The 24,469-nt window shown below is 39.8% G+C and overlaps 1 protein-coding gene across 3 annotated transcripts in view; it reads left to right on the top strand.

Moving 5' to 3' along the window:
• Positions 1-1,024: 1,024 nt before the first annotated feature.
• RBBP8 (RB binding protein 8, endonuclease) overlaps positions 1,025-24,469 on the top strand; it is a 34,503-nt gene continuing 11,058 nt past the window's right edge. The window contains exons 1-17 of one of the 3 annotated variants that reach the window (XM_081874942.1): positions 1,025-1,160; positions 6,374-6,416; positions 10,196-10,324; positions 10,477-10,572; positions 11,398-11,510; positions 13,194-13,269; positions 14,390-14,541; positions 15,047-15,148; positions 15,953-16,041; positions 16,869-16,948; positions 18,722-18,867; positions 19,384-19,565; positions 20,151-20,277; positions 21,111-21,202; positions 22,036-22,150; positions 23,617-23,787; positions 24,311-24,380. In XM_081874942.1, the coding sequence (XP_081731068.1) occupies positions 1,049-1,160; positions 6,374-6,416; positions 10,196-10,324; positions 10,477-10,572; positions 11,398-11,510; positions 13,194-13,269; positions 14,390-14,541; positions 15,047-15,148; positions 15,953-16,041; positions 16,869-16,948; positions 18,722-18,867; positions 19,384-19,565; positions 20,151-20,277; positions 21,111-21,202; positions 22,036-22,150; positions 23,617-23,787; positions 24,311-24,380 (1,895 nt within the window). In that variant the 5' untranslated portion in view covers positions 1,025-1,048. Of the gene's footprint in view, positions 1,161-6,373; positions 6,417-10,195; positions 10,325-10,476; positions 10,573-11,397; positions 11,511-13,193; positions 13,270-14,389; positions 14,542-15,046; positions 15,149-15,952; positions 16,042-16,868; positions 16,949-18,721; positions 19,566-20,150; positions 20,278-21,110; positions 21,203-22,035; positions 22,151-23,616; positions 23,788-24,310; positions 24,381-24,469 lie in introns of all 3 variants that reach the window. The other 2 variants (XM_081874940.1, XM_081874941.1) reach the window with 2 other exon arrangements.

The raw sequence follows: 24,469 nt of genomic DNA, 5'->3' as shown, positions 1-24,469 counted from the left end.
CCTGATGGTGCACTTCTGGACTTCCCTAAAATATCAGTAAAATGTACTCTTAGAACTTTAAAATAAATGGTCAGTCTTGGTTTTTACTTGCACAGAAAAATGGCACAAGTGAGGCATGTTCACCAGTGAGGGTGCGGCAACTCAGTCTCTGAACAGTGTGAATTGGTACTTATAGAAGGAAATTGCATGTCATGTACTGGAAACAGTCTTTCAGTTCCTTGAAATACCTTGTACCTATTAACAGATGGATGACTGCTATTCTGTTGCAGCAAAAACAACAAGAACCCTTGTGGCACCTTAAAGATGAACACATTTATTATTGCATAAGCTTTTCTAGACTAGTGTCCATTCCATGCATCTGTTGAAGTCTTATGCCTGAGTGATTGTATTAGTTTTTAAAAGTGCCACAAGACTGTTGTTGTTACTTGTACCTGATGCCCTGGGCACTAGGCTACAGGTTCCAGAGGAAACAAGTTAATTCAAGGCCACTTAGCCTGAGCTAATTACTATTCAGGTTATACAAGGGTATCATCATCATCATCACCATTCATTTCATTTATGTACTGCTTTTCAGCCCAAAGGCCCCCCGTAGCATATTAAAGCAAGCTATGTAGTAGAATACAGTAACATGCCATAAAGGAAACTATGCAGTAGAATACAGTAGCATGCCATAAATCAATCAGCAAGTAAAACAATCAGCAAGTAAAACAATACAAGGCAATAAAATTGTAGCATACAGACAAAAGAAAGGCTTCCTGAACTGGAAGATTAAAGGATGCTGTTACCCAACCTGCATGCCTGTATGTAAGAATAATACATCCCCGTATTGCTTCCCCTGCTGGAAGAAAAGGAGCTTAAGGGAACAAGAAAGCAACCATGTGTTTTCCCAACTGTTGCAAGTCATACACTGTAAATGTTTTCAACCTGTCATTGCAGGCATCTAATTTTCTTTTTAAAATAAATCAGCGGTGTGATGTAAAACTAAAAGAGTGGCAAACAGCAAGAACTGCATAAAGACAAGTGAAACACTCAAAACAGAAAACACAAGATGAGCACCTCTGGAGGAACTTGTGGAAGTCCAAACTCCACAGAACCTGCTCCTGATTACTTCAAGGAATTGTGGTCCAAATTGAAGGAATGCCATGATAAAGAAGTAAAAGGTAATGTTGTGGTTGCTGATCTATAACAGGCCAGTGTGTTTACCAAATAAATACATCATAATTAGCTCTTGATCAGCTGGTATTTGTGCCTTGTTCAGAGAACATTTGGTGAAAACATAGCAAGATGTTAATCATATGGTGGGGTGTGTATGATAATTACAGATGAATGTGGGTTGATGTTGGGTTGATATTGTTTGACTAGACCTGATCTTTTCAATGTTCAGTTGCTTAAGCAGAATGTTTTGTACCTAGACATACTGAAGTTTTGAACACTCTGGCAACTGAATAATCTTAAAATAAGATTTTCTGGTTTACCAGTCTTTCTCCTGCTGGATTTTTTTACAATGAACTGTGAAACAGAGTTAATATTTTGCAGAATGCTGATGTAGTTTCCAGTCTAAATCCTCACCAGAGTATCTATGATGTAGAAATTGAGCAAGGTATATGGTGTACATAAGTATTTTCTAGCTGTTGTTCTTGGAATGTAGAAATGACAATGAAACCACAAGAGATTCTTTATGGAGACCCTGATGGAGCTAATCATGCAGAACAAATCTATGCATTTTAAGTGAAAACTTAGTCCCTTTCAATTGGACATAGACTCTTGTGTCTTATAAGATTGCAGCCCCCATCTCATAACAGGAGATATATCTTACACACATGCATACATGCCAGAAGTAGCAGTTGTGAGTCTTCATGCATTTGCATTCTATATGCAGACAGAATCATGCAACTCATTCCCAGGAATGCCAGCAATATTAACAGGCAACATCAGAGTTGTTATTATTATGATTACAATTAATTTATTAATTGCCTTCCAAACTGCCGTCTCAAGGCAGTTTACACATAAGATAATTAAAAACGGGTAAAAACAACAACTATATTTAAGGGGCAGGAAGAAAACCAACAGCTGATTTCACCTAGCAAACTAGCCTATACAGTACAGTGGTACCTCGGTCTACAAACTGTCCTGTTAACGAACTATTCGGGAAACGAACTCCGCAAAACCAGAAGTAGGCGTCCCGTTAGCGAACTTTGCCTCGGAAGACGAATGGTGGAAGGGCACCGGTGGCCTCAGTAGGGAAAGCGTGTCTCGGTTTAAGAATGCTTTGGTTTAAGAAGGGACTTCTGGAACAAATTAAGTTTGTAAACTGAGGTACCACTGTATTGGGGAACAGATACATCCAAATAACAGGCTGTGTTTTGCCTGTTGCAGAAAACGCTGTCCAAGCTACTAGGGATACCAAGGATTGTAGCAGGCCAGATTAAAACTCAATAGAGAAAGTGATATCTGGGAATGTTGCACATAGAATAATTAAAACAGCCCAGGTTAATGCATTCAACAATATTGCAGAAGTCTACACTTCCTTGCTGCAGTTACCCCTACCCTCTCACTTGGATTAAGGGAGCCTGATAAAAGATGGGGTGTGAGAGGCATAGTAATTTCCTCAATATATTTTACCTTCTATAGGCCACAAATCATTTACTGAACTTACTAGGTTTATTAGCTTTAATCCTTTTGGCTCACTTCATTCTTCAGCTGAGTTTTTACAGTGGGTGGAATGTCGTCAGTGAGGCACATGCTGAGGCATCATCACCTCAGGATTTTGCAATCTAAGGAGTGCCTTTATGTGATGAAGCTGAATAACAGAAAAGTTAAGTTAAAAAACAACAACATTCTGTCTAATGTTCTTTTGCAGTTTGGAATAATAAAAACTTGGGGATGACCTTTCAAAAATACATAGGCCTGTATATTCTTGGAAATAGGTCCCCCTGAAATAAATGACACTGAATAAATCTAGTTAGATTGACTATGGGTGTGTCAGTGCAGCCTTGCCATAAGGCAGATTTTTTCATGCCTAAACCTTTGTTTCTATGTTCTACACAATGATTAGTAAAGTTAGATGCTGCATGAGTACATCAAAGACATGCCTGAAGGATAGTTAATTTTTGCAAAAGGTGGGGTCCCTCCTATAGAACTGGGTACAGTGATATTTAAGACACATCAAACACAGACTTGCCTGGACTTTACTTGTTCCTGAAGTCTATAAATATGAATTAAAGCTGACTCATGAATTTTGAATTCTAAATGTCAGCAAAATTGACAGTAGCCAGAGAAATAAGTGCCTGGTGCTTACACTGGTTGTACTGTGTCACTTTGTTGTTTTTCCATGTGCAAACTTCATCCTTGTGCTACCAAGAAAGCAATCAAATGATAATGTTACGTTTCTTCTAATTTTTAACAACATGCTTTGGAGGAAAATACAGTCTAATAAGTTGCATACTACACTTAGTGCTGAATGCCTAGGCTTCAGACGCAACCTTCATTGCATGTCACAACTTTTCTCTCTGCTTTGGTTCATGGCTTCAATTAGACAAATCCATTGTTGTGTGATGATGAACTCACAAGCCTGATTATCAGAATAAAAGCACAGGATATTAACATGGTTATGAAAAACCTTCCCAAAAGTTATGCTAAGGATGGAACTACAGTGGTACCTCGGTTTTCGAACATAGTTCTAGAAGAACATTCGAGTTCCGAAATGTTCGAAAACTGAAACTCAATAGCTGACAGCTAGGCTTCAGGGTCTTGCACTCAGCGGAAGCCACGTTTCCTGTTTGACTTCTGAGATGCATTCAAAAATTGAAGCATTTACTTCTGGGTTTACGGTGTTCAAGTTGAGAAACGTTTGTCAATGGAGACGTTCGAAAACCGAGGTACCACTGTATATATTATGTTAGTATAAGGGAGGATTTTTTAGGGGAGATTTTATGGGAGGAGGTGGCAAACCTTTCCCTTGTAATCCATCCCCGTGGCTTCCCCTCCCCCCCCCCCCAACATTCCACACACGCATCCAACTCTGAAACCTGAAATAAATCAAATTGGGTGACGTGGGTATGTGTGTGAAGTACTGGGAAGAGGGTTGTGGAGGAGAATCAGTGGATGAGCATGGATAAGACACCTCACCACTCACCCTCCAGTTTCCCTCACAAATATCCAAACATTACTGTTGAACAGTAAACACTCATTTGGGAAATGTGTGTAATGTGTAGTTCCACCCTTTGCAGAATTTCATAGGTTATAATTCAGTTTAATCTAACCTAAATGAAAATTGTGTGTGCAGCAAGCTGGCAGATATAAGTAAGTGGTAAATCTTACTCTTGCCATGCATTTAATGGGTATTGGTCTGTGTCCTCTGTCTCTCATACATTTTTTGGGAAGACACAAGGGTAACGCTGTTAAGGCAAGTTTACTTATCGTATTTTTCGCCCTATGAGGCGCACCATAGGACGCACCTAGTTTTCAGGGGAGGGGAATCAAGGAAAAAAATATGATTCCCCCCCCCCCGCCGCAGCTCTGGGAGCAGCGGACAGGCTGCACGCAGCCTGTGCGCTACTCCAAGACCACCTCCCTGCTTTTGCGGGAGGTGGAGGAATTCCCCCACCTCCCACGAAAGCCCACAGGAGCTGCTCGCGATTTCTGCGGGCTTTTTGACCAGGAGGGAGAAGGGACTGAAACGGCCAGTCAGTCCCTTGTCCCTCCTCGGGGAAAAGCCCCCAAGAGCGGCACGCTCTTTAAAGGGTGTGCGGTTCCTGCAGGCTTTTCTATGAGGTGAGGGAATTCCCCCACCTCACAGAAAAGCCTGCAGGAGCCGCGCACCCTTTAAAGAGCGTGCCGCTCTTGGGGGCTTTTCAAACCAGCTTGTGAGGCTGGCAATGAGGGGAAGCGCTGCTTTCCCCCACCACCAGCCTCAAAGCGGGGTCGGGGAGCAGTGCGAAGACGTCACGCACCTTCCCGCTGCCCCCCGATCCTCTGGGGCTGGCGATGGGGGAAGCGCTGCTTTCCCCCACCACCAGCCTCAAAGAGCAGACTCTCCTGGCTTCAGCGAAAGCAACGCGAAGCCTCCGGAGCACAGGCTTCGGAGGCTTCACGTTGCTATCACTGAAGCCAAGGAGCCTGCATTCGCCCCATAGGACGCGCACACATTTCCCCTTCATTTTTTGGGGGGGGGGGAGTGCGTCCTATAGGGCAAAAAATATGGTACTTTTAAAAAATGTCATTAGGACTAATATGATTTAAGCACAAATACTACATCTTTGATGGGTTATGAGGCAGTCTGTTTTATTGAAAGAGAATAGTGGAGAAAAAAATAAAAGTTCTAGTGATCTGCAAAGCAAACATAATTTTTCAGAATTTATACAACAGACTTCATACCCAAATTCTAATTTATTGATTTAGGATTGGTCCAGAAAGATTTTTGAAATATTCTGATAATTCCTGAATTCAGGTGATGTAGTATTACTATAGTTTTGCCTTCGTAGTACAGCTTATTCAGTAGCAACTGAGGCTGCTAGTGTTAAAATACCAAAAACTGTGCCAAACAGACTACCTGTTCTTACAGGAGCCTCATTGTTGTGCAGTCTCATTCCTTCTGATGGGTGTGGAGAAGGATTAAAGCAAAGCACTTTATTAGGGGTCTTAATTCCAGATATCTAATTGTCTTGCCAAATTGCAGCCACATTTTAAGAAAAACTATTTCCTAACTGATCTACATGATCAAGCATATTTGAGTGCTTAAAGAGATAAGAGCCCTCCTTTCCTGTCTTCCCTTAATTTTTCTTTTGAAGTCATTTTCATGCATTTTCTATTTTGCCTTTCTTCTGTAATGGGACATGGCATTAATGTGTGGTATGACTGTTGAATTTGTTTTTTTTAAAGCAATCAGTAGTCACCATTCTTCCAGCTATGGTTCAGGAATGTAACAGCCTTGATTACCGGGGTCAATAAATTTCGGCTAGCCTTAGTAACTAGCCAAAAAAAAAATATGCCCAGAACCCTGACCAAGGGGAGCTGGTGAAACAGCAGAGTGAAATAGTTCTTGCATTCATGTTGCACCAATTCTCTTTTCCATCTGGAGTGCTAGCAACTTCTTAGCTAGATTTCTATAATGTGCTTTTTTTTCAGGGCTACCCTTGGAGACAGCATCCTAGGAACCATTGGTTCATTACCTTCTTTTGAGAACTGAAGTAACTGAAAAACAAACTATAAATTTCTGAAATAACTTGTTCAGAACAATAACCCTATAATTTAGCTCCAAATGTATGCATTTGTTGGTAGTTTCTACATATACATATAAATACATTATTCTTCACTAATTTGTATATGGAAGTTCAAAATATAAATTATTGCTTTTCTGTTTCTCTTTCATTAGGATTACTGGCAAAGATCACCAAGCTGAAAACAGAAAGGTGTTTGTAAGTATCTCCTCATATGCCATAATTCTTAATTTGATGGAAATAGTTGCATTTACTAACTGGTCCTCAGAGGCTGGTTTTTCAGACAGAGCCTACTATCTCCTTTTCTAGGAATGATAAAGCAAAAGGTTAAGGACAATATTGCAGGGATTGTAATAGAGGCAACATTTCTTATGTTTAGCAGTTACATTAAAACTGCAGTACTATGCACACTTTCTTTGGGACAAGTCTCATGGAACTTGGTTGAATTTACTTCTAAATTCATCAAGTCTTGCTGAAGCAGAACCAGCATGATTTCTGCAAGGGTAAGTCCTGTCTCACTAACCTTGTAGAATATCAGCAAGGATGTAGATATAGGTGTACTTTTAAAACGCCTTTGATAAAGTCACTTGTCAAAGCCTTGAATAAGCTTTGGAGTTAAGGAATAATAGGAGAGGTCCGCTTATGGCTCTGTAACTGGTTAAGCAGCAGAAAGCAGAGAATAGGAATAAATAGTTCTCCAACTTAAAGTTGTAGAAAGTAATGTCTTAATGGATCATTATTGAGACTAGTGCTTAAGATTGTTGAAATAAAAAGGGATTGTGAATGTGAGGGCTATCCAATCTGGGTGAATAGGCAGTAATATGGCAAGTTCAATTTTATGTAAAGTGATGCACATGGGGCCAAACAATTCTAATTTCACAGATACCGGCAGTGACTGAGTAGGAATGATACCCAAGGTCGTAGTAGATAGCTTGATGAAGGTGTAGACCCACTGTGTGGCTGCTGTGAAAAAGACTATTATTAGGAAGGAATTGAAAACCTGCCAGTATCAGAATCCCATTAATACAAATTTATGGCGATACCACACTCAGAATACTGCCAACAGCTCTGGTTGCTTCCCCTTGAAAATGCTGCTGTTGAGTTGAAAAGGATTTGGGAAAGGGCAATCAAAATCATCAAGGGGCTGGAACAACTTCCCTATGAGCAAAGGTTGTAACCTTTGGGTCTCTTTAGTGTAGGGGGAAAGTGTGTAAGGAGAAACAAGATAGAAGTGGGCAAGAATTAGGCTAGTGTGAACAAAGTGGATAGGGAGGATATTTTCTCTCCACCTCTCATAATACTAAATCCCTGGAAGATTCAGGACAGACAAAAGGAAGTACTTATTCACACAGCACATAGTTGTGGAGGCTGTGTTTAGCCTTCACTGTTGGGCTGCAGTGTGCCCTTGAACGCCAGTGGCTAAGAATCACAAGTGCGGAGAGTATCATTGTACTCAAGCCCTGCATTCAAGCTTCCCTGTGACAACAGAATGCTGAATTAGATGGTCCTTTGGCCTAATCCCACAGGGCTCTTATGTTTCTAAGTAACTTGTACAGTATAGGATAAAGTTGCTAATATTTCGGGGGGGGGGAATACTTCTGCTAAGTTCATTTCAGCCTGTACACAAATTTCCAAACACATTTCTGTACTCCAACTTCAATTTAAACTTTGTTATAGAATGATTGTGTTTGGAATAATAGTGTCATGTATATCTCCTTGTTAAAAAGTTTCCATCCTCAGCTCAGAGTTGGTGGAAGATGGGTATTATTGATGACTTTCTCTTGAGATTTAATACATACCAAGCTAAATGGCTTAATTATTACTTGCTGGAATCATCCTACAAGTAGTGCATTGTAGATATAACAGTCTTCTATAGGAGTTCTTGTTCTCCCCAACTCTTTCTGAATACCTGAGGTTTAATATTTCAGCACTGATAACCAGCCAGACAATGAGCTCCTTATGCTGCACCCTGGTTCAGCGGTGAGGCTAATGGTCTTGGAAATGCAGGGTCAGGGACCACTCATTAGGGAGGCTATTTTCATAGCTGAAGAGCTTGTCAATTTTGTCAAGCAGCATCATGACCATCATGCACTATTTTCTCTCTCTTTTTACACTTTTTGCTCCGTTCTTAGAATGTGAGTGTACTTATAACCAAGTGATCCTACCCATGCTTCATTCATAGTAAATACTCTGTGTTCAGTGACATATATTTCCTAGCAAGTGACTTCATTACAACAAAGTAGCCTGAACATGTTTACTCAGAAGTAAGTCTGAGTGAGTTTAATGCAATTTGCTCTCAGGTAAGTTTGCTTAGAAATTCTGCTTTAATGTAATGTAAGTGCTGCTTAGCTTTAGAATAAATTCTAGTTTTAGACTAAAATTGGAAGCCTTTTGAGCCACAGGTGGGACTTTTATGCATGATTAGAGGATTGCATTCAGTTGCCTAGGCCACCATGTTGTGCATTTCTTATGCTGTCTTAGGTGGCTACTTTCTTTACTGGCACAATCACTATGCCTATAACAGGCATTCAGGTTCGTGTGTGAGAAACTCAAGCTGGAAATGCTATTTAGTGTTTGTTTGATCTGCATGCTATGCATGCTTAACTGGAAGCAACCCCCTTTGGGATATAGTGAGAATTTCTTCTTAGTGAACACACATAGGATAGCAGGATAGCACTATTGTTTAAAGTACTGTCAGTACAGTATCGCTGTAAGGTTCCCTTTGCTTCATGTGAGTAAGAAATACTGGTTTGCCTAATGCCACCCAGTAGCTGTTCATAGCTGAGTTGCAAGCTTAAGTCCCTAAGATATCAGCTTCTAAAGCAAGTCTGGAAAACTACTACACACTCCAGTCAGTTTTGAATAGAAGTGTTTATATTTGGTGTCTGTTGTTCTCAAAGCTTGACTGCCAGCATTTAAAAAGAGGTGCCAGATCAGTTGTTGCTACTGTTAATACGGCTTCCATTTTATCCTCACATAATTGCAGTTATTGTTAGTAAAAATCCTTCTTGCATTAGTTAAATTGTGTTTGTTTTCTTGCCACTGACTAAATCTAACAAAAACCAGCCCTGAACTGCTTGAGTGCAGAGAGCTAAATGGTGTGCACAAGAGGATTGTACATTTCCCACCTGCACACCCGTTTGTTATTAGATGTGGACCTTCCATCCCACCCCTTTTCTAAGACCAGGCCAATACCATGTGTAAAATTGCAGTGCTGCCACCACTGCATTTAATTTAGGCTCCCTCAGAAAGACAACATATAAATTGAATAAATTAAACAAATAATAGTTTGGCCAGACTATTACAGTCGTATCTTGCAAGTCGAACGGAATCCGTTCCAGAAGTCCGTTCGACTTCCAAAGCGTGGCTTCTACAGAAGCCCCATCAGACGTTCGGCTTCCAAAAATAGTTCACAAACCGGAACAGTCACTTCTGGGTTTGCAACATTCGGGAGCCAAAACATTCAGGAACCAAGCTGTTCAACTTTCAAGGTATGAGTGTATTTGTTTATCTTATTCCACGATGTTCTCCCTGCTCTATAAACCAATCTGGGACATAACTACCACACATTAGATTAAATGTGTAGTGTGCAGCACCAGTCTTTCTTCTTTATTTTTAATGCTGAGCATAAGGGACTCTGATTTTCACTGAGACCATGGGAGTGTCTTTTATAAGGGTCATTTCCATGTTGCAGGGGGTTCATGGAGATCATAGCTAAGGGGAAGAAATTGTTAAACCTCCCTATATACTGCTTCTTTTTTTAAAAAATGTGAGCATTCTATCCATGCATATAGGACAACTTCACCATTCTGATTCATTAAGGTTTTCCAACTTTATGCTCCTACCTGAGAGTAAACTCCACTGAACACACTGGGACTTGTGAGAAAACCTGCATAGGCTTGCACTGTAATTTGGTTATCTGTTCTCATTTAAATAATTCCCTGCAGCCCATTCTAATGCAAAGTTTTCCTTGACAGAAAACACATGCACAGAATAGCTATAATTTTGTTGTACTATGCTACCACTTCCCTCTTCCATCAAGCACCATCCTTCTCCTCTGTCAAATTCATGTTACTTATAGTGGAAGCCAATGGAACTGTGACCATGTGAGTAATGTGCTTTGTACTGCAGATGAGACGTTTTATTAGTCTGGTTAGCACAGTTTTCTTACTTTGTTAACTTTAATATGATTTCTGCTTAATGAAAATGCATATATCACATATACAATTACTGTAAATTAATTTTCATATACATTTAGGGATGCAGAAAGACTCGAAGAGTTTTACACCAAAAACCAGCAGCTTAGAGAGCAACAAAAATCATTGCATGAAACAATTACAGTTTTAGAAGATCGGTAAGTAGAAATTACCCAGTTTTGATGGTAAGGTTTAGCCATAATTTTTCTTTTTTTGGTGTATCTGAAGAAGTGTGCATGCACACGAAAGCTCATACCAAGAACTGACTTAGTTGGTCTTTAAGGTGCTACTGGAAGGAATTTGTTTTGTTTTTTCTTTTTTTGAAAGCCCTGCCTATTAGATTATTGTTTGCTGCTTGTATATCAAACTGAGTAGTAAACAGCTTACTAAATGGAAGAAGTGATAATGGATGCTCTCCCTGACTATTTTAAGTTTTGAAATCAAAGCCTTTTGATTTGTATTGGACATTTTTTCAAGGACTTGGAAGTTCATTCAGTGCTATGAAGCATGTAACCTTGTATGGTGTGTGTGTCAATAAATAGGTTCAAATAGATGTATTCTAACTTGATCATCCAGAATAATTTTGTTGTTCTGCAGGTAGGAAAGATTTAGAAGTTGAAGGAAGGTCTTTGATAGTAAAATCAGAATTGTGCTTCTGATTGCCATGTATCAAAAAAGGTGTTTCGCGTTAATAATAATAAGAATGGTTGATAGCCAAGATTTTAAAATTCTAGATCATCTATGCCACTTCAGGTTGTAATCCTAAGCACACTTACTAAGGAGTAATTTCCAATGGACATTTATGGCCTCTTGTGCAGTGGTTCCCAATTAAGGAAATACTTTGGGCCCCCAGTTTTTCAAAAGCTAAGCCATGGACCTCCTACTTTTGAAATTTTGATAGATCAGTGGTACGCCCTGAGTTATCTAGTACTTAAAAAAATATTATGCTTATCTAACATATCTTTATCTTCTAATTTCTATAGGTTAAGAGCAGGATTATGTGATCGTTGTGCAGTAACTGAAGAGCATATGAAGAAAAAACAGCAGGAATTTGAAAATATTCGGCAACAGAACCTCAAGCTGATTACAGAACTGAGTGAGTTTTATCTTCCTTGAGTCATTTCATAATAATGGGACCTCTTTGCATGTGCTCTGTTATCACACTCTTTTGAGTCAGTAATGGTTAGTTTTTCTATATTTAAATACTACGTTGTATACAGAAAATGCTCATTATGTCTGATTGACCATTCATTCCCCAAACAGGCTTATACTTATAGGCTCCATTGTTCCTAATATGTGGGAGTGTACTGTTAGCCTCTTAAATTTTGGAATGTCTCTTAAAACACTACTTGCTTTCAAAATTGTTAATATAATAAGATAAAATGTAGAGAAGTGCTTTTTTCCTATGTCTTTAAAATGTCAGGAACTACCACAAGCAGAATTTGAGTGAGATTGAGTTGTAGCTCAATAACATTTCACTTGGGCTTGACTCTTTGGATAAGATTTGCTCACACACAAAGGTATATCCTTCCAAGCTATGGTTTGTTTTTACATCCAAACCTATGGAAGCTTGCAAGCCATGGTTAGGGAAGGTACCACCAAATCAAGGTATCAAATCACAGTTTGAAGATAATTTGCAAAACACAGCTTGTACCAATTGTTGTCTGCCATGGCATCCGAATTCAGAAACCAGTGACAAACCATCATCTCAGCAGAAGCAGAGCAGCATCACAGGAATTGCTCTGCCTCAAGAAGCTGCTGCACTATAGAAACCAGAGCGAATCATAGTTCTGAGCAGATAGAAAACAATAGGAGACAAATAGTTCTAAATTATTATTTACCGTATGTTTGACAGCTCAAAACAGCGTTGTGGGTAAGCACAAGCTGTGGTTTGCTATGGTGTATGAATTGAGCCAGAGTCTGTTTATTGCTATAGATGCCTAAAGATTCCATCCCAAACCCAGATTATATTTGGTTTATGACTAGCTTGCAGGGTAGAGGGGAAGGAGCCGAACCTTTTCTGTGTTTGACTTGACTTGCTTTGGTCTCCTGGAGGTGTTTGCTCTGTTAGCACCATTATACAGTGTTTCTGCTATACAATTGTTATGTTGATTGTTTGAGGAGTGGAGGATGTTGATGTATTTTCCTCCCATTAATCGGGTACAGTTGGACTCAATGAAATTTTGTAATGTTACCACTTTTCCTTTAATGTTATTGTGCTGCTTTGCTTATAGATAAATGGAGAACTCTTCTACATCCTAGGTTCAGGGGCCTTCTAAAGGGAATCAAAGTTCCTGGATATAAACTATTACTTGACTTTCTTGTGAAGGGAGTATAGCTCACAAATGCCTACTAATTTGGATAGCATCATGACTTTGGTCAAGGATAGGATAGGATAGGAATAAAGGCACATCTTTCCAAACATCACACAAGACAGTAGGACCAGTACCTTTAAAAAATGTCCTTTCCTTTACATCACCAGTCTTATTTCTTTCTATTGAGCAATATTCTCATGTGATGAAAAAGTCAATTAGTAAGTAATTTGCTGCTGGATTTCACAGTTAATCAGTGTGATATAATTAAGTTACAAATTGCATTTATAACATTCTGTTAGTGACTTGTCTGGAACTCTTTATTTAGAATGAAAACAAAATGTATTGGAGTACAAGTATGTACAAGTGAGTTTTTTAGTCATCTAATGGATTTCCTAAGAAGACTGATGAAGAAATAAAACACAACTGGAAATCGCCATGTTATTTCATTTTTTTGCATATTTCAGTGAATGAAAGAAACAATTTACAGGATGAAAATAAAAAGATTTCTGAACAGCTTCAGAAGATGCAAGAGAAGATAGAGTAAGTATAATTCCTGTTTGTACCTATGCAAATAGATGTAGGGAAAGGTTTGTCCAGGAAGTGATGGATAATGACGATAACCAAACCACAATAAATCAGATAAACCCTGTCCCATCTCAGTGTAACACCCTCCCTTTCCTGGGAAGGAAAGGAGTTGTTCATGGAGTGCTGAAAAGTTGGATACCAGAGTAGCTCCACATCCCAGCACTTTACAAAAAAATGTATCCTACTCTCTTCTAGTTGAGGGAGGTGAGGAGGCAGTGTATCTCATGCCATGCTGCTAAGTTTTGGATGGAAACAGTGACAGAGAGACCTGGTGTTTCTGCTACTCCAGGACAATATAAGAATCTCTTCTACCTCTGTACTTTATTCTCCAGCGCCTGTAGGTGACTGGTGGGAGGGGTCATAGCAAAAGGAGTGATCTCTGGCCAATACAAAATATGCTTGGCTGGTAAGCCAAACCAGAACTTGTGAAAGGTTTGGTAAATGAGCCTGTTGTCATTTCCAGCTATTCCTTTATAGTCCCACCAACTCCCTGATCTTTTGTTTATAATTTATGTTTTCACTGCCAATGTCTCAGCCACTTATTTTAGCTGCAACCTGCCAAGACATTCTTTGTTCTGTCCACCACTTGCCTTTTTATTAGCACCTTCTGCTAGGTTCCCTCCTTTTAATCCAGGCATAGGCGAACTCCGGCCCTCCAGATGTTTGGGACTACAATTCCCATCATCCCTGACCACTGGTCCTGTTAGCTAGGGATGATGGGAATTGTAGTCCCAAACATCTGGAGGACCGGAATTTGCCTATGCCTGTTCTAAGTGGCAGTGCCACTCTTTTTCTAGAATTTAAAAGGACTACCGGTATTTCTGCTTTCTCTAAGGCTACATTCCCCGATTCAGTGAGGTAGCCGTGTTGGTCTGATGCAGTCGAAAAAAAATAAAAAATGTCCAGTAGCATCTTAGAGACCAATTAAGTTTGTTCTGGGTATAAGCTTTCATGTGCATGCACACTTCTTCAGATACCAATTCCCAGTGACCCTTAATACACTCTTGACAGATCAACACTTTCTGTTTTTTTTGTAGTATTTAGGTTTCACATTAATTTTGTTTGTTTTTCTTAGGGAGCAAGAGCAATACATGGAAGAGTTTGTTCCAGATTCACCTGTTCAGTCACTTTCAATGGTTAATCAACTGCGCCGAAAACGGGAGAATAGACATGTCCAGTACACAGAACAAAAGGGTCCAGATTTGGAACAGACAGGAAGACCTCATAGTAGGCTTTTTCAAAATCTATTTCCCTGCTAAAAATATTAAGAATAATTACAGTTTGAAGGAGGTCCCCTTTAAACAATATAAAAATATACAGTTCCAAATCCTTCCTTCCTTCTAGGAAATGGTTCTGAATTTTTGGTAGCAGTGCTTCTTTACTAACTTGTCTCAGACTACCACCTAATGGACAATAAAAGTATTTCCATCCTGTCATACCCACAAACAGAGAGCCAGTTATTTTAGAGTTTCCATAGCAAGGAATAGTCTTAACTCCCATCAGGTCAGGGGAAAACTGTGTGAGAGGAGCTGCTCCTGAGCTGGGCATTGTTGCTCGCTCTGTTTCTGGATCTGAATATGGGGGAGAATACCTCTAGGCCAGGGGCAGCTCTTGATCAAGCACAAGGCAGAGAACCACCATTGATATTAAGGAGGAATTGCTGTAGGAATCCATAAATTTCATTTTATAAAGATGCTGTATCTGATTATGACCTTTATTTTTCTCTTTCTAGAGCTTGGGAAGATCCCTCTTTCATCCACCCAAAGGGATGTCTGTCCTGAAGAAGAAGTATTGGTGGCTGATACCTGTGACCCACAGCTCTCCCCAGTATCACGTAAATTTAGCAAGTTTTGCCATTATATATTTAAATTAGTGATAGTGGAAAAGAGTACAGTCAGTTTTCCTTGGTAATCAATCTGTACAATTGAAGATTTTTCTTGTTTTACTGCTTAAGAGGGTTTTTTTAATTAAGCAGTTTATAAATATTTTAAATAAATGAAGCTTTTAGTGGAGATCTTTATCCAAGTTCATATCTGTATTTGATCTGAATTTTGTTCTGTTTTGTTTTTGCATATGGAATTGTTTAATTGTTGATGTTTGATGCTTTGAGGTATTTTATGGGGAGCACTTCACGAACGGAATTGAATAAATAAGAAAAACCCTCAGTGTGAAAAGTGCTCTCTACGGTCCTTTGGTCTGTTTATTCTTCGTTAGAGGAGACATATGACCAGGACTAGTAGCCCTTTCAGGAAGCCTGGAGATTGCCCATTTGCCTAGGCATTTTGCCGAGACTTATGAGGAAACCATTCACCCTCCAAAGCTATAGGGAAGAGTTGAATAGAAACCAGGAACCTCAAGAGATGGCTACTGCAAACTTGCATATTATTAAATACTATTATGTTCATCTAAATTGTTTCTTAACTTGAGCATTCAAGAAATAGGTTTAAAATTAAAAATCAAGGATTCAGAAAAGGTTCTGCTGAATTAATTGCCTTGGAAGAAATCATAATTCTATTATTGCACAATTCTCAATTTGTGGACCTCTTTTTTAAACCTAATCCTATCTGTACTAGCAAAAGTGGAATATGTTTTATCATGCATGTTTTGAGTTACTGATTTCTTCTCTCCATTTGTACAGATGAAAAAATAGCAGGAGAGCGCACTGCTACAAGATCACCATTTGCCTTGGCCGTAGTTGTTGCAGAAACCCTTGGACTTGATGAGCCTGTGAGTACTGTTTTCATGATCTGCCACAAAAATCTAGTTGGGAAATAAACTCTCATAGGGAAAACCAATTTTTCTTTTGCTTATTTTGTCTCAAGATTTGGCAAAAAGTACCACCAGCCAACTGCTAATGACAGCAGATGAGACAATTGACTGTGTATAAATTGCTGTGTAATCATTGCTATCCATTTATTGTGTCAAAAACTAAATGAAAATGAAAATTACAGTTCATTTTTTAATTATTCATTACTGGGAATTAATGTTGGTTTTCAGAAATGTATGCCACACTTGTATACTTATCACGTCTTTGGAGGCTGAACATTTTTATTTTATTTTTTGCGTGGTAAATTGGAAATAAATTGCATGAAGGTGGTATAGAACCATATCTTTTAGAATTGCTACTCATATTTCTTGGTTGGTGAAATATAACTCATTCATTGCAATGATTTGATTTAATGGGATCCCTTTGCTATAGCTTCAGAACATAATTGGTTAAATAAAATTATATCAGATAAGCTGAGTGCAATCACACTAATCCAGCTCAAGGAACTATACTCAAAGAAGCAGGCTTTTCTGAGCATATCCAGAATTTGACAGATAACTACATGCACAACCAGGTGCTTCATTCTCAATTTCCTCTTCCATTCAGCAAATCCGGGGTTTGCATACAGACCTGCCTCTACGTTTTCTTCAAGCTGATTGTTCTGTCAACATAGGCCTGGCTAATCCATGGCCATGGAATTAAATATGAATGTGTGCATTTTGAGCTTCTTAAAAAAATGTGCCATACCAGAAGTTGCAAAACGTAAAGTGGCGTTATTATTTCATAGGAACCTCGGAATAAAGCACAGGGAGATTTCAGAAAACAGTTGGTTCATGTGTTTCCTAAAAGTAATGGTGACAACTTGGAGTAAGTCTTAGAATTTTCTTTTTAAAAAAATATATGAAGATTTTACATATGAAGCTAAATGAACTTTCATAGAATAAATTTTGGTGGAAATGTTTATTATAGTAATGTATTATAACATATTTAATATATTAGTGAAGAAAACTTACCACATCTTAGTTCGAAAGAGTATAATCCGTTAGAAAATACCATACTTAGATTTTCTGGCAATATCTGAATTTTTAATATATGTCATGTAATAAGAAAAGTAAATATGGTTTCCCTGCCAATATTTTGTACTCTGAATAGAAGTACTTGGTAATATGCCAGATTATTTTTATTTATTTATTTATTTATTTATTTATACCCCGCCCATCTAGCTGGGCTTCCCCACCACTCTGGGCGGCTTCCAAAAAAATACTAAAATACTGTAATACATCAAACATTAAAAGCTTCCCTAAACAGGGCTGCCTTCAGATGTCTTCTAAAAGTCTGGTGGTTGTTGTTCTCTTTGACATCTGGTGGGAGGGCGTTCCACAGGGAGGGCGCCACTACTGCGAAGGCCCTCTGCCTGGTTCCCTGTAACTTGGCTTCTCGCAGTGAGGGAACCGCCAGAAGGCCCTCGGAGCTCGACCTCAGTGTCTGGGCATAATGATGGGGGTGGAGACGCTCCTTCAGGTATGCTGGACTGAGGCCATTTAGGGCTTTAAAGGTCAGCACCAACACTTTGAATTGTGCTCGGAAACGTACTGGGAGCCAATGTAGGTCTTTCAAGACCAGTGTTATATGGTCTCGGCAGCCACTCCCAGTTACCAGTCTAGCTGCCGCGTTCTGGATTAGTTGTAGTTTCCGGGTCACCTTCAAAGGTAGCCCCACGTAGAGCGCATTGCAGTAGTCCAAGCGGGAGATAACCAGAGCATGCACCACTCTGGCGAGGCAGTCCGCAGGCAGATAGGGTCTCAGCCTACGTACCAGATGGAGCTGATAAACAGCTGCCCTGGACACAGATTTGACCTGTGCCTCCGTGGACAGCTGTGAGTCCAAAATGACTCCCAGGCTGCACACCTGGTCCTTCAGGGGCACAGTTACCCCATTCAGGACCAGGGAATTCTCCACACCTGCCCGCCTCGTGTCCCCCCAAAACAGTACTTCTGTCTTGTCAGGATTCAACCTCAACCCCAATCCTGGTCTTATGGTGTCTTTTTTTTATGCACACACCCTATAATGTTTTTATTTGCAGTTTCTAAAATAATAAATCATTTACCTCTTTAAAAGTTCAGAGGTCCTATTTGGTCTCTTACAAAAAGGCATAATAAATATGGACAGAAGGTTAAAACCTCATGGCAGCATCTGCTAAAGCATGGATGATGAATCTGTGGACCTCCATTTGTTATTGGACTATATCTCACATCATCTGTTGCCATGCTACCTGGAGCTGATGGGCCTTCCAGCATCTGGAGGGCCAAAGGTTCCTTACCCTTGTGCTAAAGACTCAGAAACCCAAGGATCTTTGAGCATGATATTGAACAAACCTACTTACCTTTCATCCTATTGACCCCACATTGCAACCTTTGTTCAAAGTCAGGGTTTTCTTAGTTTGGAGTGTGTCCAGCTCGGCTTATGTTGATGTTTCTGACAATAAATCCAGTCTTTCAGAAGGGAGTGATAATTTAATTCCTCTCTTAAATAACAGTTACAGCCTTATGCTGGATGTTACTTTTTTCAATGGACTGGTTTGTTTTTTGTACTAGTTCACATTAGCGGGGGGAAAAATATTTTCAACTTTTAACTATTCAGATTTTCAGATCCACCTGAGGACGCTTCTCCACTTACTGACTGGGATTCTAAGGTACCTTCTCCTGTTTTTGGAGCCTCTGCAAATGTGAAGAAGAGCAGCTTGGGCCACAGTACAAGTCTTTCCTCTTCTGTGTTAGCAACAGGACGTAAGTCAAATCTGAAAAACAACTCCATCAACAATTCTTCCTATTCTAGATCTGAGAAAGTGAAATCAGTATCTGAAGATGTTGCTTTTGTTGTACCGCTTAACCCTGGGACTGAAATAACCTCTGTTATCAGCCAGGCTCCAACCGGTAAGCAAGTGGTTCTGAAACAGAATGCAGATGAGCCCATAACATGTGTGACCAACACACATTTAGATAAAGATGAGACAGGCAAGAGTGACTTCCTTCTTCCATCACAGAAACAATTAGGCAGCCGATGCCCTAAAAGGAAGAAACCTGATGAAAGGAGTGGGCATGTGATCAGCTCTGAAAAAGAAAATGCCTTCCCTTCCCATGCAGACAATTCTCCTATCAATAGAGATAATATAACTGATAAGCCTTTAGATTTATCTGATCGCTTTTCGGGTTTTCGCTGTCAAGGAAAAAGCCATGTAAGTGCTGAGACGTCCAAAACTAGGCTGAGGCAGGCAACTCTTTGTGATGTTTTTCAACCACCAGTGAAAGATTATTCATCTAAAACCATCGTTGGTTATCTAATGAGCCAAGATTCACCAGAGGATCCCTGTGTACAGGAAGCATCCCTGGAGAGAGAACCTCAAGTACAGATAAAAGAAGAGATCACTTCCTTTTGTAATCCACCAAACGACGTCCTGGAATCAGAGCTCTCTGAAGATATGGAGGTAAGTTTGTGAGCATAAATAAACACCTGAAGTTTTCGGGGAACGGTAGCATTTCTTTTGCTTCTTTTCCAAAGAGAGAGTTCACATGACAGTTATGCAACATTTGCCGGGGGAACTTTCTTGCTACTTACAGTGGTGCCTCGCAAGATGAAATTAATCCGTTCCGTGAGGCTCTTCGGATAGCGGTTTTTTCGTCTTGCGAAGCAAGCCCATTGACAGCTTAGCGGATTAGCGCTCTTAGCAGTTTAGCGGCTTTTAGCGGATCAGCTGATAAGCGGCTTAGCGGCTTAGGAAAAGGGGGGGGGAAAGGGGGGAAACCCGCAGGAACTCGCAAGACATTTCGTCTTGCGAAGCAAGCCCATAGGGAAATTCGTTTTGCGAAGCGCCTCCAAAACGGAAAACCCTTTCGTCTAGCGGGTTTTCCGTCTTGCGAGGCGTTCGTCTTGCGGGGCACCACTGTATTTGTACTTCTAGGGTGGGGGATCAGGAGCTGGCTAATGTGATACAGCTGGCTAATGTGAATTATGAACAGCATAGACATAATATTTGGGCAAAAGGTTTTTAACATTGTAATTGTGTCGGTAGGCTGCTGGTGTCCATAAACCAACAAATAAGAGGATAAGGTTACAAACTGCAGTAGGTGAGCCAGCATCTGTGCTTCAACCAAATCCTTGCAGAGTGAAAAAAGCCGCAAATCTGCACAAGGAACAAGGTACCTTGTAACTCATCATATTATTGAAATATCAGAACATTGGTGTTCTTTGTCTTGCCCTTTTATTGGCGTTACCATCATCTTAACAGAGATCCTACATACCCACTAGGGACAGATTTGTAGCGAGTGTCTGCTACATCCATAATCCTGTCAACTTGCTTCAGCCAGGGCAAAAGGGGTGGATTTCCGCAAGGTTTTTGCCTCAGTCAGCCTTAAAACAAAAAGCCACCCTTCTATTGACAGTAATGAAAAGGAAAATAGGGGTGCCAATTCCAGGGCTGTCACACTTTTTCATCGATCTTGAGGATACCTTTGAAAATTTGCCCTTTTATAGCAACTATTAGTGGAATAGTGGAATAGAATTGGGACGCGGGTGGCGCTGTGGGTAAAACCTCAGCGCCTAGGACTTGCCAATCGTCAGGTCGGCGGTTCAAATCCCCGCGGCGGGGTGCGCTCCCGTTGCTCGTTCCCAGCGCCTGCCAACCTAGCAGTTCGAAAGCACCCCCGGGTGCAAGTAGATAAATAGGGACCGCTTACTAGCGGGAAGGTAAACAGTGTTTCCGTGTGCTGCGCTGGCTCGCCAGATGCAGCTTGTCACACTGGCCACGTGACCCGGAAGTGTCTCCGGACAGTGCTGGCCCCCGGCCTCTTAAGTGAGATGGGCGCACAACCCTAGAGTCGGACAAGACTGGCCCGTACGGGCAGGGGTACCTTTACCTTTACCTATTAGTGGAATAGTCACTATCTCATTATTTTGATCTGCATATCCTTAGAATTCTAAGACTTTTAGAACATTCATTTCTTTTACAAATTAATTATCTCTTCTTTTGAAGATAATTCATCCTTGGAAAATGTGCAGTGGAGCATAGACCCAGGAGCAGACCTTTCCCAATACAAAATGGATGTTACTCTGATAGATGCAAAAGTAAGCAATCTTATAGTATGACTATTACTAAGCTCCCAGAACAAACCAAAATATTATTTATGGCTATTAACCTGTTATGCTTTACTCAAAATAAAGCAAGACTAGAATGGTTCCTATTTGAAGTAATGTTAGTTTCAGAAACGATAGAAAAACGTAAACTTAGTTCCTGGTCTTGCAAACGCTTAGAAAGCCAATTCGGATCTGCAGTTTCTGAGTTTCTCTTGTATAATTCTACCAGCTTGGGAAGGCAAGTGGAAATTGTTTATCCATAGAAAGATAATTCATTAAGAAAAAGATATTCAGATTTTCTTGAGTCTTACTCAGGACAGTTTGCCTGCATCTCACAGAGGGAGTATTATATCTTTCATTGAAATAGAGGCTCATTCAGTTTTGTTTTGGTTTTTTAAAAATACTAATGACTTTGGTTGGTTGCTTCCTCTAATGTAATAGTTCATTTGCTAACATGAAACTGAGTTAGTACATTTGCTTGTGTCATTTATGTGATAGATCCTCAATGTTTGGAAGTTTATAGACTAGTTTTGGAGAATGATTTGAATAATATTTTCAGGCCTGGTGAATCATGGGAGATGCTGAGGTTTCAATCAACTCTCAGCTTGCATGTTACACAGCTTGGAAGTGATGACACTACTAAATGAATATGTGTGATCTACCCCTCCAAAGGATTCTTGCAGAATCTTAAAATGTGATCCACAGTCTGAACACTTTTTTGTTCCTGATATTTGCTCTGGTATAGAAGTTTAAAATATGTATTTGATTGCAATATCCTAAAAAAAAATGTTACATAATTATTTTGTGACTCTGTTGCCTAAAAGGAAGGGATCCAAACAAGAACTGAAGCAGAGACTGTAGACATGGACTATACATATGTCAGTGATAGTATTCTAGTAAGAATGAAAAATCAAGAACATAAAGAAGTAAACAGTTCAAGTAAGTTATTTTTGTTTGATTGTTTTAATAGCACAAGTGAAAAACTGAATATAACAGTTACAAGCTCCTTTGCATATAGAGATGTATGGCACACACATGGCTGCCCCATGTACCAAGATGACTTCCCTGGTTAGCATTTAAGAAGGGATGATGGAAAATGCATGGGCAGTCCATCAGTTCACTGGAAAGATAAAAAAGAATAAGCCCCACTCCAACAATGCACAGCTTAGAGAATGAGGACAATAGAACAGTTGGTTGGGTCCAGAGGTTCAAAATGCTTCTGTTTGACTTGAAAATAAACCGTGTATTTTTTCCCTGCTTTATAGCCTTATAACTCTGCCATAAGGAACCATAGTCCTTATTATAGTCTTCTGGACCCAGCAATGTTGTAAGCTATGGCCTGGTGTACTGTATGTTTCTTGAGCTTTGTCTAACTTGGTAGCTGTGTGTCTTTTATGGAGGTGAATTATATGACTAGAGTCCTGTGCAGTCTGGTAGCTTCTCAAGTGTACTGCTGTAATGTGCTATATGCTCAGCTATCCTGGAAGACAGTTCAGAAACTACAACAGGCCTGGAACGTGGTAGCTTGTCTACTTATCAGAGGTAATAACCAGTACATATAACCTTGCTTCTTTTTGAACCTCACTTGTGAATAGTTCATTTCAGGGTAGAATTCAGCATTCTAGACTTTCCCTATAAAAGTCTTTAAATACTTGGATCTGGGATAACTAAGGTCCACTTAATTATTCAGGTGCCACCACTATCAATGATAACTAAAAACTGGGGCTTCTGTAAAAGTTTTTAGTGAGTTGGGGTTAAGAGAATTCTAAAAATTGTGGGTGCTCTTACCTTTAAAGTTGAGATGCTTTAAGATATTTCTTATTTATTTAGTTTGCAAAAACAAGCAAACCCACACACAACAAAACACCTTTAGCCTGCTCTGTGCAGCCTTTTGGCATTCTTGAGATGGAATGCCCCAATCAGAATGTTGCAGTGAAGCCTGCCAGGCTACTGAGGGCAGCAAAGTCACAGCCTAAACTGGCAGCAAGATTATTAAAAAAGAAAGAAAGAAAAGCCCTCAGCCAGTTCATATTTAAAAGTAAGACACACACCCCCAATACCCTGCAGGTTCTTAAGAAACTTATTTGTTACAGCTATTTATACCCCACCTTTTAGGATACAAATTTGAACAATGCCAAGAAAGAAGATTTAAAATTGTCATTATTCTCTTCCTATATTCTAGTATCTACCAGAAATTCCCAAGAAGCTATTTAAGTCATGGGTTGGTCCATCTTTCTAATACAGATAATCAAGATGGCATGCCTTAAGTTAATAAATAACAAAGCTAGTTTGAACCTGATTGGTTTTATTCATCTGCTACTAAATATTCAAATAGATCATGCTGCTTTTTAGCTCAAGGTGTCAAGAATAATGCTAGTAATAATTGTTGCTCACATTTGTCTAAGGAGAGAAAAGAAGAAATGACACCTTTGCAGAAATATTTGATCGGACATCATATGAAGAATATGAATCCTATCTAGAAGATGACAATGCCCTAGGATGTAACAATAGGGAGTCTTGTCAGGCGGAAGAGGAAGAAAAGAAGGAAATGTCAACAGTAAAGAAAAGCTTACAGAGTATGTATTTGTTTTAAGACTTGTAATTCACTGCCAACATTGGGTGAGGTTGAGTTACAGCTTTATTTTCAGTGCACATAGGATTTCAACCATGGATGGTCCTGCCAGCAGAACCTCAGTTAGGAGAGCTGTTTGTGAGTGGTCTTCCACTAATGGGATGTTCCTGCTGCTAGAAGTAGGTGACAGTTCTCCGCTTTCAATGGATATCTGCCCCAGATGTTTGAGGGACCCTACCAAAGCAGCTTGAGGCAGCATAGGGGGTTGCAGAAGGAGGGGAAGCCTATCAAAAAAATCTGCGCCACCCATGTACTCTAGCAGGAAAGTCTACTAGATCCCACTTCCCTCTAAGGAGAAGGAGCCCTACCATTCAAGGAGGGCTAATTCGAAACCAAGTCATTATCTTTTAAAAGATCTAGGTGTTCAAGGGAAATTATCATTGTTTTCAAGTACTGAGAAATCTATATTGTAGTTGGCTGGGACCAAGTTCGTTTCCTTAAATTGATGACGTGTTCTATATTTTCAGGGCATGGAGACAAACAAGATAAAACCAAACAGAAGGCTTTTGTGGAATCATATTATAAAAGTGATGAAAGGTACCTACCATATGCTTGTGAAAATCTTTTTTAAGGCAACCAGACTTCTTCTGTATAAAAAAAGATGATTCGCTTGTTTTTCTTCAAGT

The sequence above is a fragment of the Podarcis erhardii genome, assembly GCF_964252035.2.
Source record: "Podarcis erhardii genome assembly, chromosome: 8".
NCBI classification, from domain to species: domain Eukaryota; kingdom Metazoa; phylum Chordata; class Lepidosauria; order Squamata; family Lacertidae; genus Podarcis; species Podarcis erhardii.
The sequence above is the reverse complement of the archived record's forward strand: the minus strand, read 5'-3'. Positions and strand labels throughout refer to the sequence as shown.